The 18,389-nt window shown below is 37.9% G+C and overlaps 1 protein-coding gene and 1 non-coding gene across 14 annotated transcripts in view; both read right to left on the bottom strand.

Moving 5' to 3' along the window:
- The window catches only part of ENPP2 (ectonucleotide pyrophosphatase/phosphodiesterase 2), a 109,112-nt gene that overhangs the window by 40,654 nt on the left and 50,069 nt on the right, over positions 1 to 18,389 (bottom strand). For all 13 annotated transcript variants that reach the window (XM_068525630.1, XM_068525628.1, XM_068525625.1 and 10 more), the window contains exons 5-11: positions 17,033 to 17,093; positions 14,861 to 14,958; positions 14,567 to 14,646; positions 13,694 to 13,813; positions 6,424 to 6,479; positions 1,479 to 1,544; positions 465 to 537 (exon numbers count right to left, since the gene is read on the bottom strand). In XM_068525630.1, coding sequence (XP_068381731.1) covers positions 465 to 537; positions 1,479 to 1,544; positions 6,424 to 6,479; positions 13,694 to 13,813; positions 14,567 to 14,646; positions 14,861 to 14,958; positions 17,033 to 17,093 — 554 coding nt within the window. The remainder of the gene's footprint in view (positions 1 to 464; positions 538 to 1,478; positions 1,545 to 6,423; positions 6,480 to 13,693; positions 13,814 to 14,566; positions 14,647 to 14,860; positions 14,959 to 17,032; positions 17,094 to 18,389) is intronic.
- Positions 15,993 to 16,065, bottom strand: TRNAW-CCA (transfer RNA tryptophan (anticodon CCA)). Its single transcript has one exon. It is a non-coding gene; the product is annotated as a tRNA-Trp (tRNA).

The raw sequence follows: 18,389 nt of genomic DNA on the forward strand, positions 1-18,389 counted from the left end.
AAATTTTCCAGGTTGCTTGTACCTGCTAAGGCTAGTGAGCTGACCTATCCTCTCTGAACAGCATAACCATTTTAAGGGAGCTGAAATTCAGTTGCAATGCTTTATATTGCAGGTTTCATCTCCAGATTCTTTTCTACTCCTTTCCCAGTGATGGCAAATGCCAACCCTTCCCGATCCTTCATCTTTTGACTGATGCCTGCAGGGCTGGAATACATCCCTTCCTATGAACACCAAGTTTAGGATACGTTTGAATTGCAAATCAATCTGAAATGAAGTTCCTGTAAGAAAACCAGGTATGTTTAAGATTCTTTTCAATGTTTTTACTCTTGTAGTTCTTTGACTCTGTATCCACTTTGCACATACAAACACCCTAAGAGACTTGGTACAAATCCTGAAATAAGGTCAGTAGATTAGGTGGCCCAGGGACACAGGTTCTCTCCTCAGGCAGAAGATAAGCTACTAACCTCAGGGCCAAAAGGGCCATATTTGTGTCCAGAGAAATCAGGTTGTTCGGAATAGAAGGCATAGACTGAAGGCCTACGGGAAAATTGGAAGGTTCAGAATCTCCCCCAAACCACACATGACAAAGAATATCAAATATCCCTACACATTACCAAAAAATCCTCTCAAATCAAGTTAATTAATCGCCCAACCACTGTTAGTCTTAGCATGAAAAAAGTCTCTTTCTTGTTTTTTTTCTACAGGAAAAAAACCACCCACCACCCTCTACACCATCCCCGCTGGGGTAACTGCCTGATTACTACCTTCAGGAATAAAAAGTCATGAGGAAAATCTGAACGCAAACTCTGGTCTTGGATCCTCAAGATAATAGAGCCCAGTGATCATTCACAGGGGCCAAGCAATCTGCAGCCTGAAAGAACAACTCCATTCAAGTGACAAGTCAGTCTTCTGGACTGAGTGCTTGGGATTAGCAGACGCAAACTATTATATATTGAATGGATAAACAATAAGGTCCTACTGTATAGCACAGGGAACTATATTCCACATCCTGTGATAAACCATAATGGAAAAGAATATGAAAAAGAATGTACATATATGCATAACTGAATCACTTTGTTGTACAGTAGAAACTAACACAACATCGTAAATCAACTGTACTCCAATAAAATAAAATCTATTTTAAAAGTCAGTCTTCACGCTTCCCCAATCCTTGGGATGCTGCTGGTTTATTTATCAAAGCCGGGAACTCCCTCGAGCTCTGCTGTGGTGACCAGGATTAATAGCTGGAGTAATTCATGTAATTAAATGGTCCTCAATAACCTACGTCCACTGTAACCTAAGTCCTTCTTAGGGAAGCCACGTTTCAGGCTCAGAACCATAAAACTTGTAATAATACCAAACCATGGCTGTGCTTCTATTGCATAGTCCATCTGGTTATTCACCCAATTCCAACCTAAAATGGAAATGTACTAAAGAAAGAAGAGGGAGAGCCAGGTGGGATGGGGGGAAGCAAATACCTTTCGTCGTCCGGCAGGGTGAGCCACTGCAGGATGGTTAATATCCTCCGCTCATGAGGGATCATCCTGTAGGGTAGCAACCGGCAAAGCATCAGGTTAGGTTGCATTTCTACCATCTCCAGCCTGATGAGCTCTTGCCCCTGCACCCAGGCTAAGGGCTCTATATTTACCACCATGTGTTTTCACTTTGTCGTAGTAAAAGATCCCCTTTCCAATTAGTGTTTAAACGTCCATTTCTATTTGCAACATGTCATGCTGCTCAGCCTCTGCTACAGAAGACAACACTGGAAACTCCGATTCACAGTCAAATGAAGAATCTGCCATGCTTATCAGAGGCTCAGCTACAGGCAGAAAGGACCCCAGACTCAGAATCATTGCTATTTAGTGGGCAAAGCCATTAGTTGTAGCCACCGAGGGGCCAGGACTTATATCCCCCATCTGCCTCTTGCTGGTGTGACCTCTCTTGACCTCTATGCCTCTCGACCTCTCTCAGCTTCAGTTTGCTCATCAGTAAAATAAAGATGATGGCAAAGCACACTGAACAGCTTGGTTGTAAGGAGCAAATGAGACAAGAAAGGCAAAAGGCATGTACAGTGCCTAGCACATAGTGAGTGCTAAAAATAATCCCTATTTTCATTAATGATCATGATTAGTTATCATTCTATCGCTAAGTAGCTATATGACTTAAGAAACATTATTTAATCTGAAACTTTAAGTTCCTCGTGTATAAAATCAGGGTTTAGGAAAGGTATTCTTGAAATTCTCTTCTAGCTCTATAAAAATCTATCAAGAATAGGCACATATAATTATGAGACTGACAAAAAGGGTATAATCTTCATCCACAATGACTTTTGTGTTTAAGTCTCATTCCTCTGTTGAAATACAATTACCCTCAATCTGGCACTCATTTCAAGAGCTCTCGGCTAACGTGATAGCTTTGTATCATGGGCTGAGTTACATTAAGATGTTCACAAGCTGAGTGATGTCTTTATTTGTGGGGAAATTTGCTTATTTTTTCCTAACAAGGAACACAACATACTTTCCTGCTTCCCCATCCAAGACCAGGCATTAGAGCATGTTTATGATGAATTTAAACCGAAGCCTAAGTTTAATGGTAGATAGTAAAAATTACTGTGGCCAAGAGTGAACCGTAATATGAACTACGGTCTCTGGGTGATAATGACGTGTCAATGGAGGGTCATGATTTGTAACAAAGGTACCACTCTGGTGAGGGGTGTTGATACTGGGAGAGGCTGTGCGTGTGTGGGTGCAGGGGGTAGATGGGAAATCTCTGTATCCACTGCTCAATTTTGCTGTGAACCTAAAACTGCTCTCAAAAAATAAACTATTAAAAATGTATTGTGGGATGTTGGGTGAGCCATTTCAGCTTTTACTTTTGGTAGACATGAGCATGAGAGAGCTAGGAGGAAAGACAAACCTTCAGAGCCATGGTAGATGGCTAAAGTTGGCAGGGACCCTAATCAAGCAGCCTCCCCCTATTTCCAATAGGTAGGGGATTTGTCATTCTTCTCTCTGGCCCCTTCTCTGTCTAGAACTATCCTACCAGCCCAAAAAAAATCATGTTTACCATAAAACAAGGTCTCACTTAAACAAATTCCAATGCTATTGAATAAATGCGATCCTGTTTATTATATCCTATAATTGAATTTGAAGTAGGCATGGCAAAGCCAGGTTAATCGCTGAAGGTATTTAATTCTTCAGCCTTAGAAATCCCCTGTATCTGAACAAAATAATTACATATTTTGAATTCTTTCCTAACTTAAAAAAAAGTGAATGTTGTAGCCTTTTCATTTTACCTTACTTCACTACCTACCTACAAGCTGCTTTATTTTATGTAATTGGTGTTAAGTCACAAAAATGGATTCTGATGGACTCACTTGATGCTAATGGAAAAATACAAATTAATAGAATTTGTCTCAAGCTCCAAATGTTCACCCTTTAATGCCTTCTTTGGATGGGGTACTTGACAAGTAGGGAGCAGGGGAAAAAAGCGTCAGCTCTGAGGCCAGAATGCCTGGGTTTGTGTTGGATGAGACTTTGACAAGTGACTTAACCTTTTAGTGCCTCTATAAAATGAGGAGAATAATAGTCCCTACCTTATAAGGTTGTTGTATGGATTAAAAGAGTTAATACTTAGAATAGTGCCTGGCACATTGAAAAATGTTAGCTTTATGGGAGTTCCCTGGTGGCCTAGTGGTTAGGATTCCGGGCTTTCACTGCTGTGGCCAGGGTTCAATCCCTGGTAAGGGAACGGCGATTCTGCAAGCCACGTGGCATCCCCACCCCCCAAAAAAGTTAGCTTTTATCATTATGTACTGGATGCACAGGCCTACAGATATGGTACACTCATTCACGAAATATTTGTTAAAAGCGTATGACGTTCAAGGCATTTCTGTGAATATAAAAAAAGATACAAGATACTCCTACCAAAAAAAAAAAAAAGCTATTACGGGGAAGTCACCATTCTCTGCTTGGAACGAGAAGCAGGTGATTGCCGTTTTCTGGGCAGGGGCTGAATACGTGTGTGTGGTAAGAGCATGAGTACGTTGGAGGTCTGAGTATCCACTGTAACTGTGGCCTTGGGTACATTTTACCTCTCTAAGCCTTGGCACTCTGATCTCAAACATGAGGAGTCAGACACAGTGGTCTCTAAGTTTCCTAGTCGTTTTAGATTATCCTTATGAAATAACCTCAGAGACCAAAAGAGACATGGCCCTTAGCCATTAATGTTTAAAATTGGAAGCAGACACGGCACAAACAGATCTGACAAAGGAAGAGTGTCTTCCAAACAGAGAGGGAAATGGGATTCATGCTGTTGCCTTTACCATCATTGATTGATATAGAATTTCTCAGGACACCAAGTACATTAGACATGTTTAGAAAAAGAAAAGGAAGTAGGAAAAATGGAAAATAACCTAGATGAGTTATTTAGTGCTAAAGGGGAACAAATTACCTTAGGTCATATATAGCCATTGTCTGGTCATTGTTGAAAGAGGTAATGTGAATAAGAAAACAGATACCATTTATTGGCTGTTCTCTACGTACTAAGTACCCTGCTAAGCACTTTAAATAAGTTAACTCATTCTATCTTCACGATGCCCTATGATGAAGATGCCCTATGATGAAGACTATCATTCCTATTTGAAGATGAGGACATTGATTTATCGAGAGATTAAATCACCTGTCCGAGGTCAGCAATCTATTACGTGACAGAGCTGGGATTGGAATCAATCTAGACACCCATACCTAAAGGGAATTACTGCCTTTGAACATGAATTGACATAAAAGAATGTAATGGAGACTCAGCTGAGGATGATTTTGAAAGGAAATGCTATCCCTTGAAAAGCTAGACTAATTCTAGGTTGCAATATGGAACCAGGTTAAAAAGATGACCTTTAAATCTAAGTCTATGGTTGAATCTGGTTTTAAATTTTAAAATTTTCAGAATCTATGACGTGTAGATTTCCTTGACCTATATTCCATTAAATACCTGGAAGTATGACAATTTTTTTTAAGTTCTAAAGAGATTTTTAAAAAAGAAAGAAAGAAAATGAATCCAAGTCACTTCCAGGATATAGAGATAAAAGAATAGTCTGAGAAGCAAAGCAAACTACAGACATCTGTGGAGCAAAAAAGCTACCTTCTTATAAGATTTGAAATGGGTGGAAAACATTGCCATTCAAAACCGGAACACTAAGCCTTTTCAATGAAGCTCTGCAGCAGTTTCGGGGGGTAAGGGTGGGGACTAAGTATTAATTATGCTGTTGGCACCTCTCCGTTCTGCCAGCCAAATATGTTGTGGAGCAGAAGAAATCACTTCTATAAGTATCAATGACAACCAAGGGTTAAAAAATGTAATGCATAAGATTAAATTGGTAAATCTACATGTCATTTCTAACATATACTTATTTCTCAACAGAGAAAATCTCTTTTTAAAAAGGGGGGGAGACTTTTAAGGGACACTCTGTGTGAGCTTCAAATCACCAAACCCAATTTCAATTTAGCCCTTCAAATCTGAAAAAGCTACCTTTATTCCTGAATTTGGAGAATATAGATGGTACCATTCTGCATTAATTTGAACCTGTGATTGCTCTCAGCGCACTACTATTACAGAATAGTCAGATTTTTGTTACGGCATAAGAGGCAAATATGGAAACAGCTTTAGGTGGTTAAAAAAAAGAAAAAAAGATGGAAAGAACATCTCAGTGGGAACAAAATCCCCACGAAAGTTGAAACAGATTCCTTTTCTTACTAAGGAGCCTCAAAAATAATCAACATGTTGACACTTGTATTAGGTAAGTTTCATCTTAAGGCTATTTTATGAACATTAACTACTAATCCCCCCATCACCTCTGCGGGGAAGAGAAGTAGTTCCTTTTTTCTTATTAGGGAAATCCTGGAGCTCAGTGGGAAAATGGGGTGGAAACAAAGACTTCCTCTTGTCTCCTGTCTGGAGTTTCCAGTCTCTAGACCACTACATCAGCTGTCTGAGACCATATTCGATTTTTAAAGTTGTGAACCAAAATAAATATAGAATGTTGTAATATATGTATAGAAAATGATCATTCAAATCACAGCAATAAATGGCCTGAGAAATATATATTCCCTAGGTGCCAAGTTACCAAAAACCTATAAACAGGGACACAAAAATGTGAAGGGTGACTAGATGTAGGAGAGAAAATCTTCCTTACATTCTATTAAGAAAAGATGGGGGAAAAGAGAGAGAGAAGAGGAAAAGAGAATGGAGATGGAAAAAGACAGAGAGGATCTCTTAAAAAAAAAAAATGGAGGGTTATTTTGAATCCGAAAATATTCATACGTTGGAGTATGTTAACATTTAACTGAAGTGAAGTCAAATTGAATGAATGTTTCTTAAATTGAATCATAATTGTAATTTTACATTGACAAAATAGAGGTAACTTACACAGACCAGAAGAATGTCCCAGCTTTCACCCCTTGCTTGGTGGCTGTAATCCATAGCTAATGAGGAAAATATAAGAGGCTTAGAACATATTCTGGGTTTGGGTCAAAGAAGAAAAAGGTTTTAAAATATATTAGCTCAGATATGTTATACTTTACCATACCCCACCATAAATTACCCAATATTTGCAACCTTTTTTTTTTTTCACATCTGGAAGTCAGAATTATTCTTTCCATAAATGTTATTCAATACATTCTCTGCAAAAGCTTTCAAGCTCTGCTATGATTATAGTGGCTTTTTTAAAAAAAAACTTTGATTTCATCTCAAGAGTCTCTTCTGTACCTGTCTTTTCTGATCATTGTTTTGAACATTTCACTTACATGGCAGAATTCTGCTCATCAAAGGACCCCGAGTGACCATATGTTTCCTGGACTGTTGAAAGCCTACAGAGGAAAACCCCAGTTTGGCACACAGATGCCAGGATCTCAGAACCTAGCTTTGTCTTGTTTTGTTTTAAATGAGGTGAATGAAATGGGGAAAAGGGGCTATTTTTTATTCTGGTTTTCTCCTTGTACCTTTTACTTAGCGTTTTAGTAAGTGGAATTTTAGGAGTAAACTCCCGGGATAAGTTAGGTGAACCAGGCATGTCATTAAGGCTTTTAAAATATTCTTTCCAGGGACTTCCCTGGCGGCCCAGTGGTTAAGACTCTGCGTTTCCACTGCAAGGGGCATGGGTTCGATCCCTGGTTGGGGAACTAAGATCCCCCATGCCCCGTGGAGTGGCCAATATATGTATATTCTTTCCAGCTCATGCTGTTGGGAGGTAGAAGATACGGCAGTTAAGAACCTGAGCCCAGCGACCAGCTAGCTGCATTTTAAGCCTTGCCTCTGTCACTTACCAGCCGTGTGATCCTTCAGTTAGTTATTTAAGGTCTCTACATTCCTTTAAAATACAGATAATATTACCTAGCGCATAGGATTATTCTGAGCTTTAATGAGTTAATACATGTAAAGTCCTTAAAAACAGTGTTTTAGCATTTGGTAAACACTAGATCAATTTTCATCTTAATTATTATGCATTAATGGAAATAAATATAATCCAGTTATTTTCAGGACACTAAGAACAACTTAGAATGGCCAGTGTCCCATTGAATAGAAGTCTGTGAGAAGAAACCCCTTAGCTTTAGGAGGCACACAGGAAAAAGAAGTGTAGCTTGGTTTTTTATAAGACCAAAACAAAAATGGTCTACGAGTTGCAACCAACCTCCTTTCTGGTTTCTTTGTCTCCAGAATTTGATAGTGTTTTACTTACTCCAGTTAAAATCTTTGTTTTTTGAGGAAAGGGGCAATTTGGAGGTGTGGGGCATTCAGGAGCTTGGCCATGGCCTCAGAAAGGTCTGGAACGCCTGGCCTGGGAGAATTCTGTAAGGATTCCCAGGCCCCTGGGGAGGACTGGAAACTCCCAGCTCCAAAATCACAGCTGCTGCAGCTGGCAAGTGAGGGATGGGGCAGGAGAGCATACAGCACCCTCCCAGATTCCTGGACGTCTGAGCTGCCAGCGGATGTCATTAGCATGGGAAAGGTGGAGTCCTCGTCCCATTGGGATGGACCAGAGACAGAGAGATCAGGATCTCAGATTGCTCTGAGCATCCTACCGGGGTTTAGTCCAAAGTATCCTTCTGCTTTACAGATGAACTCTGGCATTTCTGGGTATCCTCACACCAAGGAGGACTCAGATGGGTCCCGGAGTTTCATTCATTCTTGTGTCAGCGCCTCCTCTAGCAAGAAGGTGAACTCAAACTGAGTCCTGGACACCCTGCACGTGCCTCAAAACCACCTCAGATCCCAGAGAGATCAGTTTCTTATATTAAGTGATCTATTTGCATACTTATTCTAGTTTCAGAGACACAACCTTGGTGCATGCATAGCCAAACAACTTCCTAGAAAATGTGGTGCCTTGACATTTCCAAGGAAGCTGTATTAGGCAATATTTGGCAGATATGAAATGTAAAATCAATCTGCGGTTTTCTAATGGAAATTTTTTAAATACAGTTTTGTCAAATGATGACCCTATATTTTCAAAAGTTATATTGTGGAATACACGCTGATGTTGGCATTATCAGAGCAACAGGAAGCCCTATAAGTAACTTTTAGCTTACTAACCCTCGGGGGGAAAGATCACCAAAGGAGTCTTTGCAATGGTATAAGGAAAGAGCACTAGGAGAGACGACAGATGTGAGGGTGCTAAAATTATCCCAGTGGCAAAATCAGAATCATTGGTTCTTTGTACTTGTCTGTACTTCCCAAAAATTTTGTAGTGACAATTAACATCTTGGTAATCAGAAAAAAAAAAAAAAAATTAAGCAGTTGTAAAAAGCAATGTGAACAATGAAGACAAACTAAAGGTAAAAATTTTTTATTTCTTTCTTTATTTCTTCCAAAAAGGAAGCAAAAAATTCCTCCCTGCTTCTTGGTACAAGTCGTGTTGGCCTCATTTTCTAAAAGAAAATTGGGAGCATGGTCAGAAAAGTGCAAAGAATGAACAAATAAGAGAGAATACTTGGAATTAAAAAAACATTTTAAAATCTCAAAGGAAAGGACCCTAGCAGTAATGAAGCTGGTCGGTCAAAGGTTTGGCAAATGGTATGAGACTGAAGCATGAAGAAAGTTTCTTAAGTTAAATCAGATCATGAGCAGCTATAAAAGTTCCTTTGCAAGTTATACATATATATTATATTTCAGAACTCTAAAGTTAAATCTAGTAATTACAGAGAAAAAAATGCAGTAAAATGTTGGTCCAAAGGAAGATAAATGAAAAGGAGCCTCTTGGTCTATAAAGTGGAGGAGGGGCAGGGGAGGGAGAATCGTAAAACAGAAATCATAAAACTAGTTTCTTGTTAATTCAGAGAAATAGGAATTATAATTTCCCATTTCCCATTCTGAATTTGAATGTAATCTATATTTCCTCAGACATGGGCCAAACAACACAGCTAAAAAAAAATTAGCTAAGAAGACACTGAGTCTGGCTTTCCCACCTTTAATCCCAGTATCTCTTCCATTGCTTTCCTTTATCTAGAGGCAGAGTTTTCAACATTTGTGTCCTAGATGCTACATTTTGAAAAGGGGACAAATGGAAATAATATTGTACCTTCTTGATATGTTATCAGGAATAAAAAAAAGAAAAGAAAACTCCCACTGGGACCAGGAGCATTTAAATGCAAAATCCAACACTTCCTCAAATTCAGGAGAATATGCAGCTGTGGGAGAAGGGGAGATGGTTTAAAAAGGAAAACAAGCAAAAAAACATTTTTGAAAACCATGAACTACTATTGTAGTCTTCCTAGCAGTTCTTTGCAGGGAAATTATTCCTTTGCATTCTAAAGCACAGAGGTAGAAGAAATAGAATCACTGGGAGACCAGAGGAATGGGCGGGGCCCTAGTATCAACAGGAGTAAATCAATCACTGAGATTCAAGAGTAGGAACAAATTAAAGCTGTGAGGGTTCGGGGATGCAGCAGAATAGACTGTGGACTAGTGTGGTTCTTTCCAGGTGATTAGGGCCAGAAGAAGGTGAGTGATGAAACACAGGAAGAAGTACAGGCAAACACGCCTCAGATGGGGCTGTAGAACAGTTCAATCCAAAACATAATAAATGGACACCTAAATGTGTTAGGCTGTGGGTTAGGTCCTGAGAATAAAGAGATAAATAAATCAAGTCTCTACCCTCATGGGGCTCATAGACTAAAGCAGATTATGTGAATAATTTCAAATGATATGGTCACAATTATGATAGAAATAACAAGAAAACCCAAAAGAGGGTCCCTGAGCTTAGCAAGGGCTGAGGGAGCGTAGTGAAATCTACTTAGAAAAGGATGCTTAAAGTGAAATTTGAAAGAGAAATGAGCCTGGCAGCAAAGGGACCAGGAGAGTAGAGTCTATCCTAAGTACATTATGATGCAGTAAAATGAGAAAAATATAGATTTATTGCAGTATATGGAAAAGAAACAGAATAAAGAAAAGGTAAAATTTTCCTGGAAAAAAAAAAAAAGAAAGTCACCTGTTAGACAAAGTGGTAAGCAAAGACTAACATTTTCCATCAAGCCAATCCCTTTGGCCTGGAAGTTCACTCCTACTCTAATGTCATTCTTCTTCTCTTTGCTGTCTCTTTCTTGAACCTGCCATCTTTCTTGTGTTCTTACACTACAGTAATTCACAAGGATGGTCTCAGGACCAACTCATTGCATCACCAATACTGGCCGAAAACCACCATAGGCCCAGCAACTTGAGAAGTGATAGGAATGCAACAAACTAGTAAATAAAACAAAAAAGAAGCTGACTCACAGATATAAAGAACAAACTCGTGGTTACCAGTGAGGAGAGAGAAGGGGGAGGGGCGATAGGTAGGGGGAAAAAGGGGGTTATTATGGGATTATCTGATATCATGTGTGTGAAACTTCTGAAAATTGTAAAGCACTATAGAGTTTAAAGAATATTTCATTCAATTAAAATTTTTTTTTTAACTTTTAAAAAGAATCCTCCTTCCTCCAGAAACTGTGGCTTCAGAGGACTTGCACCATGGAAGGGTGCTGGACTCATCTCTCAGCTCGCCACACGTAGTGGGCCCTGTGGAGTCTCATTCACTCTCCACCTCTCTGAGTCCAGCTTTGAACGGAACAGGCAATTTCCCCACTGAGTTATCTTAGTATTAGAAATTGCAGGATTAGAATGGACAGATTTTTCAAAGAAACAAACACACTTATGGCACTCTGTTAAGAGTATGCAACATACTTTTGTAATGAGAAAAAAGTAAATAGTTTCAAAACAACAACATAAAAAGGAATCCTCTTATAATATGTAGGAGAAATGTAGGGTCGTACAGTGAATGACAACTTTTAATAGTGCATTCTGAAGATTAACAAATTAAAAGCAGACTCAAGTTTGCTAAAGTGGCTATATCAGGATTTTAAAAATAAAATTAAATTATAGAAATTATTTTTGGAAGTCGAATGGTGCGATTCAAATTGAATGGACGCTACAAATGCCTCATGTCATATATAAAATTTCAAACTAGAATAAGAGTGGTTCTTATTCACCATTTAATCTGACTCATATATTATTTAGCCAAATGTCTTTCATGGTTTAATCACTCGGTAAAAAATAAGTTGAGTTTGGCTTAATTACCTGTTAAGATTTCTATAAATATTTTCTCTACTCCAATTATTTTTTCACTGTAAAATATACAAGCCTCTGAGAGGATGGTATAAATGCTTAAGGAGTATTTATTAAGGCTCATCTTTTCTTATAGCACTTATAATTTCCTATACTCATACTGTAGTTTCTTATAGTTCCTGCCCATATATTCTTCCTATGTGCCAAGTTTCTATAAAACATGTTTTTAAATGATATCTACTGTGCTCCTTGGATTTCTTATGGTGGCATCTTGTTCAAGAAGATAGAAACACAAATCAGCTTCACTGCAGATCTCCGTCAGCACTAGGGAACTACTAAACTTAGTGAAATGTGTCGACTTAGAGAGTTAGTGAGGAAACAGGCAAACAGAGTTAAAACAGACTTCACTTCATTGAGCAGGTTCACAGCTTTCCGTCTGCTCTGTTTCTGCAGAAGTTAATGAATATATGGACTCGTCTTCTGAGTCATGCCAACCCAGAGGAAGCTTAATATCCACACTCAGTGGAAGTTGATCCAATTTGATAAAATTACTATTTATATCCTTTGCGGTTCTTCAAGCAAGTTTGCTTCATGACAAAATTAATATAAAAGACCAACTAGCAACAGCTCTTGACAGAACTCAAATTTCAATTATTTTATTTACACCTAAAATGTTCCTCTATCATAAACTTTGGGAAATCCACACTGTACGCAAGTTTCACTTTGCTCACAACGTAGGACATCATAGACTTCTGGGAGTCTAGCCTAAATAAAGACAGCAGAATCAGAACCTCTGCTAGAAAGAAACACTTCTACAGATATACAAGTCTTCCAACTTTTTTTTTAATGAAAAGCCCATATTTAACCATGCATACTGATTATGCAATATGAATATTTTTATCACAGATGACCTTTTCTCAAAGAGCAATACCATTTTTTTCATACTTTATATTCTCTATTTAGCCCATAGACTGAAGCAAACATTTCCAGGAAGGAGATCATTTGGGGATGGTAGGTACGTGGATATTTGCAGACTGCCCACTCTTCATGCCACGGCAGATTGCACAAAAGCCTCCCAGCCCTCCTTCCCGCCAGTGTTCCAGGGAGCCGTGGCCCCCAGTCAGAGTAGACATGAGATGGAACCATTTGCCATCCTTCTTCTACGTGTTTCTGATTGACTGTGTGTACTGGGATGTGTTCCTATGGGGATTCGGATCCTTCTACCCAGGGTCGCACGCACTTAGTTCAATTCTGCACATTAAACAGCTGTGGATTTATGTTGCTGCTTTGCTCACCTCTGACCAAAGCAAGCTGCCTGACCGTACACATACACATAGTCACAGGGAAAATATTGTGCAGAAAGCCACCTACATCCCTTCTTACTTTCTGCCCAGCCATTTGATCTGAAGTAAATAGGATGATTTCTTTCAAAGTATCTATCAATTTGCTGGTCCAGAACCAAGGTGGATTCCACTTATATGTAACTTCCAAGATTTTTTAAAAAATGGATTAAACAGAAGAATTCATAAATTTACTGTGGGTTTCATTGAGATTTTTTTTTTCCCAGCAAGTTTCCCTGTTCCTGATCATATGGCGCTTGGGCTAAAATTTTGTGGCAGTCATGTCATTCACTTCTTTTTCATTGTGCCCACAAATCTAGTAAATCAATAAGATCTGAGTATTCCTTCTTCAAAATATTTCTGGAAGTCACCCCTAAGTCACCATTTCTACCACTGTCACCCTAATGAAGATCCTTATCATCGCACACTTTTATAATCATAACCTCACATACACATACACACATGTATAAACATAGACACATAAACATATGTATATCAGTATATATACATTGTATATGCACATATGTATACGCATACATATATAAATATATATACATAATACACATGCACATACATATTATATGCACATATATATATACACATATATTATGTACACACATACACACACATATATATATACAATATCAAAAGACAGAAACATTACCAAGTATGAGGAAATGAAATGCATCTTTTCAACAGGTAACAAATTTGGGGGTGGGTGAAATGTTTCAAGGCACAGACACACAAAAAAATGCAAAACTCACCGGTTGACCTCCCCACCACCTATGATTAAATTTCTCTCGCCCTCGAAGATGGAAAGTGGCATCAAATACAGGATCATACATTGAATTGCCAACAATTCCATGTGATTCTGGATATAGCCCCTTTGTGGAAAAGCAAATTTATTGTCAAAATAATCCACACATAATAGTTCTATCATAAATTTTCTTATCATAGAAGGTTTTATAACAGTATTTAATTTCCAATTTTATATAAGACATATATAACCTTTATACGTGTCTGTCTTAGCAAACAGAAGTATTATCTATGGACTAATTATAAGCCATCCATGAAACTTGACATGATTATAAGAAATTTAATATTGGGATTTTTTTTAACTGTTGCATTTAATAAGATGACAATAATTTTTATTACAATAAATTATCCTTTAGAGTGAAATTTACTTATGTGCCTCCAAAGTTTCTAAATACGCTATTCCCTTTTCCTAGGTTCTATTTCTACTCCAAACCAAAAATAAATAAATAAATTATATTTTTTAAAGAAGAAAGCAAGGTAGAATTGGGAGTGTCTGAAAATTTAAACATAGCAGCTCTGAAGTCAACATTTTTCATTTGAAAATTCAGAAAATAAAGAATAGCTCCTGTGGTATTTGAGAGGTTGAATGTATGTATGCAGACAGAACTGCAGCTGAAAAAAAAAGGTTTTAAAGTTGCAATGAAGTTCAGTCATCCACAAAGTTGTAAAAGGGGCATTTACTATGAACAACTGATACAGGTAAGATGAAAAATAGAAAGATTTTCTTTCAACACTAAGGAACATGTTTTTTAAATCTCTCTTTAAGTCATTTCAGGATGAAATCAGCGCTTTGAATCTACACCACTTGAAAAAATACTTACAGTGGCCAGAGTGTATAAGTTAGGGAAAGTTTTTGTCGGGTACACGGGCCTCATGTAGGGAGAGTGAGTGCCACAAGACCCTGGAAACAGAATTCAGGTATTAGAGCAAGAGAACAACCAGGGATCACCTCATGCATGCAAATCCATTCTATAAATGATCACAGACATGTGCTACCTTCACTTTTGAATTTCAAATAGTGAAGTCATGGGTCCATACATCTCATAACCGACAGCTAAGTGGTTACTGGGCAGATCATGGGTTACAGATAAGAACACAGTACGAAAATGACTTACTTAGTTTTTCAATGTTAGGCATGACCTTGCTGCCTTTCTTCATGTACGATGCACGGAAACCATCCACAGAGAAGATGATTAATGGAGGGCGAACAAACCTTAAACAGTAACACATTAAGCTTTAGAAAAATTATTGTCACAGGTTTGCTTTATGCCTAGCCATTCTCAATAATTGGAACCGAGGGTTTCCAAGATGAAACTTCAAGGGAGGATATCTGTACAAGCCTGGGCTTCTAGCCACATAACATTTGTGGCAACTTAAGTGCAGAGTTAAATGACCAGGGAAGGGCCTGGACTCCAGATTTCCCCTAATGTACTTTCTCCACTGCTGCCTCTTGCACTGCAAACAAAGTTTTTCACAATGTAAAAAGCTGCTATATTTGCCTGGAATATTGATTCTCCCATTTGCTACCTGAAAAACTCCTATTCGTTCTTTAAAATTCAGCTCAAGATTTCCTCTTTCATAGTATTAGGTGTCATGCTTCTGAATCCCTTTAAGATATTAATTAATACCTCTTTTATCATTCATATATACATTATACTATATTATATTGCTATATTAACATGTTTACCTTCTTCACTCGTTTCAAAGCACAGTTTGTGTCTTATTCATCTTTTTATTTTGTGGACCCATAGTAGGGCTTCAATAAATATTTATCAACTACAAGAAAAAAGGAAGGAAGGAAAGAAGGAAGGAAGGAAGGGAGATGAAATTAATAGCAGTAGTATTCCTGTCACTAGAACTAAATACTTATACAAAAATTATTTTAGGTTTAATTACAAAATAATTTCAAAAATAATTAAAATTGTTGAAGATCTAAAAATCAATCAATAAAGAACTAGACTATCCACCTAACTAGGGCAGGACTGATGAAATAGGCCTTTTGTTATATTCTAAAGATACAGTTGTTCGATCAGACTTGAGAACGCTAAACTACGTGCAAAACTGTTTCTAATAGTTTGAAGATAATTCAGCAAGCACGGGCTTGAATTTATTTGAAGCTACATTTATGATGAGGCATTTTTAAAAATATTTATTTATTTATTTGGCTGCGCTGGATCTTCATTGCGGCATGCGGGATCTTTTTAGTTGCGGCATGCGGAATCTTTAGTTGCAGCATGCGGGATCTAGTTCCCTGACCAGGGATCGAACCTGGGCCCCCTGCATTGGGGGCATAGAATCTTAACCACTGGACCACCAGGGAAGTCCCAAATGAGGCATATTTTAAATGACTCATTTAAAATAGAGTCACATATAAAGAACTTAGAACAATACTATATGAGTTCATTATTATCATAACTATTATAATTTAACGCTTCTACCACAGAGACTGCTTTCACCTCCAAAATAACTGAACACATTTTAAACATTCAGAAACTATTGCCATCCCATTCTAAAAGTCCAAAGAAGTTCAAGTAGCTCATGAAAGTTAAAAAGGAGACAAAAATAAAAATATTTAAATTCTTGGATTTTGTGTCCCAGGCTGTGCTGCCTAAAACAAAAAGACACTCGATCAAATACATTCATGAAAACACATTTGTAGAACATTTTATTTTCTGCCAGGCATTTTAAGGGTCCATGAATTTGCAACAGTTTCCTGGAAGGCGTAATAAGTGCCTTATGCTGGTCCCACTTGAGCTGTGGGGTGTCACTCAAGTTTGGCTGTATCCCAGCAAAGCAGGGCTGTAGTGGTTTGTCAAGTTTCTGTAGCATCTGGTAGGAGTTACCATCTTGGATAATATTTTCGAGACATTCTGTAGTCCTCCCTTCAGCCACCCCACCACCACTACCGTCACCAAAAAAAAAAAAAAAGCAGAAGCAGCACTTCAGGAAAAAACACAGGAAAAAAAACCAAATCACTGCCAGAAATGTTTCTTTTCTTCTTCAGTATTACTTACATATACTTCGTAAAATCTTCAGCTAAGGTGAGATACAGAGGATATTCAGTCTCTGATATGTGCAGGTGATAGGAGAAAAAAAATTTTTTTAATTCCCTACTTCAAGATGTACATTCCAGCATTCGACTGGTAAATTACTCAGAAGTACCCATAAGTTTGCCTATATAAGAGGATTTCAGTTTTACATTGTTTTTAACCATTTACCCATCTATAGCCTGTGATAGTTTATCAATAAATATATAAAACTGTATAATATTCATAAAATGCACTCACCCTGCAGGACATTCTGGGGCCTTTATTTCCTCACAGTCATCATCTACCCAATGTGACTCTCCTGTAAGGAAAAATGGGTAGACTTTTTGGTGAATCTAATTATAAATACCATCCAGAGCCTTGAAGTGTATAATTGCAGGACCTGTGTCCTGTTTGATACTCATTGTTTATGGGACGCCATATAAAAAGAACTTCTGAAATAAAGCCTAGTGTCTGTTTTGGCTTACTAAACTACACCCATACATGATGGGAAAGTCTAGATTTAATAACCCCAAGTGGTGTTTATTTGAGCCTTCCGAGTCTAAATGGTTTGTAGATAAAAACACCAGTGGCGTCAGTGAACAAAATTCCATGTTTGTTTCCCTCCAGAAATAAACTGTTTGGTCATTAGACAGAACATTTTTTCCTAGGCCACCAAACATCTCATAGCCATAGAAAACATGGCACAACTTCCCTTCAGTTGGGGAAAAAGATTTAGACTACTCAGAGATGATAGATGGAATATTGCAATAGAGAGGTTATTTGCCAATGGATCTGTGTACAGCCTTTGCACTTAGGAATAAAAACCAATGCTGCCTTTCACTTTTATCTTCCACTAAGATCTGAAAGCATAAACCTATGTCTTTCTTGAGTTACTCCCATCAAGAATAGAGAACAGAAAAGAGCTTAGATACAAAATGAAGCTTACTTTGGAGAAAATGAAAATTATCAAAAAGCATTTGCTTTAAGTTCTCCTTGAACATAAGTAACATTTGTGACCAAGACTTTGGAGAAATGGCTCCCATGTAAAGAGCACTGGATATCTCCCTGGTCAATAAGAATCTAACTACTGACAATTGTGTAAGTACCATGCTCCTTAAAATAGGGAAGTTTTACCACACGTGTAATAACCCAGGCGTACATATGGGCCCTACAAAAGTACTGCAACTAGAATTTTAAACCAGCAAAAGCCAGCGTTTCATGATTCAACGACCAGTGATACTTAGGACTTTATTTTCTCTTCTAATAGCCTTTGTGGCTTATTGGTACATTTACTAGGGAAATAAAAGGGAAAAGGAAATAAATTCTCAAAGAGTTTTATGCTTTATCAACAGTTCCAATAATCATCTGGGTAGGAAAAATTTTCAAACTCAGCATTCAAGCAGTACGTCTTGCCATAAATAAACACTATGCATATTTCAGAACTGATTTTCTTTTCCCCCAAAATATTTTAACAGAAACTCTATTTAAATGTTCCATGTCACAGCTAGGAAGAGGACTTAATTCAGACACTAAAAAATGACTTGCAAACTTTACGCAAAGATCCTTGGATCCTTCCATTAACTTTAGAAGTGGGTGCCATGGTGACTTAAAAATC

Source organism: Eschrichtius robustus, chromosome 17 (genome assembly GCF_028021215.1).
Source record: "Eschrichtius robustus isolate mEscRob2 chromosome 17, mEscRob2.pri, whole genome shotgun sequence".
In the NCBI taxonomy this organism is placed as follows: Eukaryota; Metazoa; Chordata; class Mammalia; order Artiodactyla; family Eschrichtiidae; genus Eschrichtius; species Eschrichtius robustus.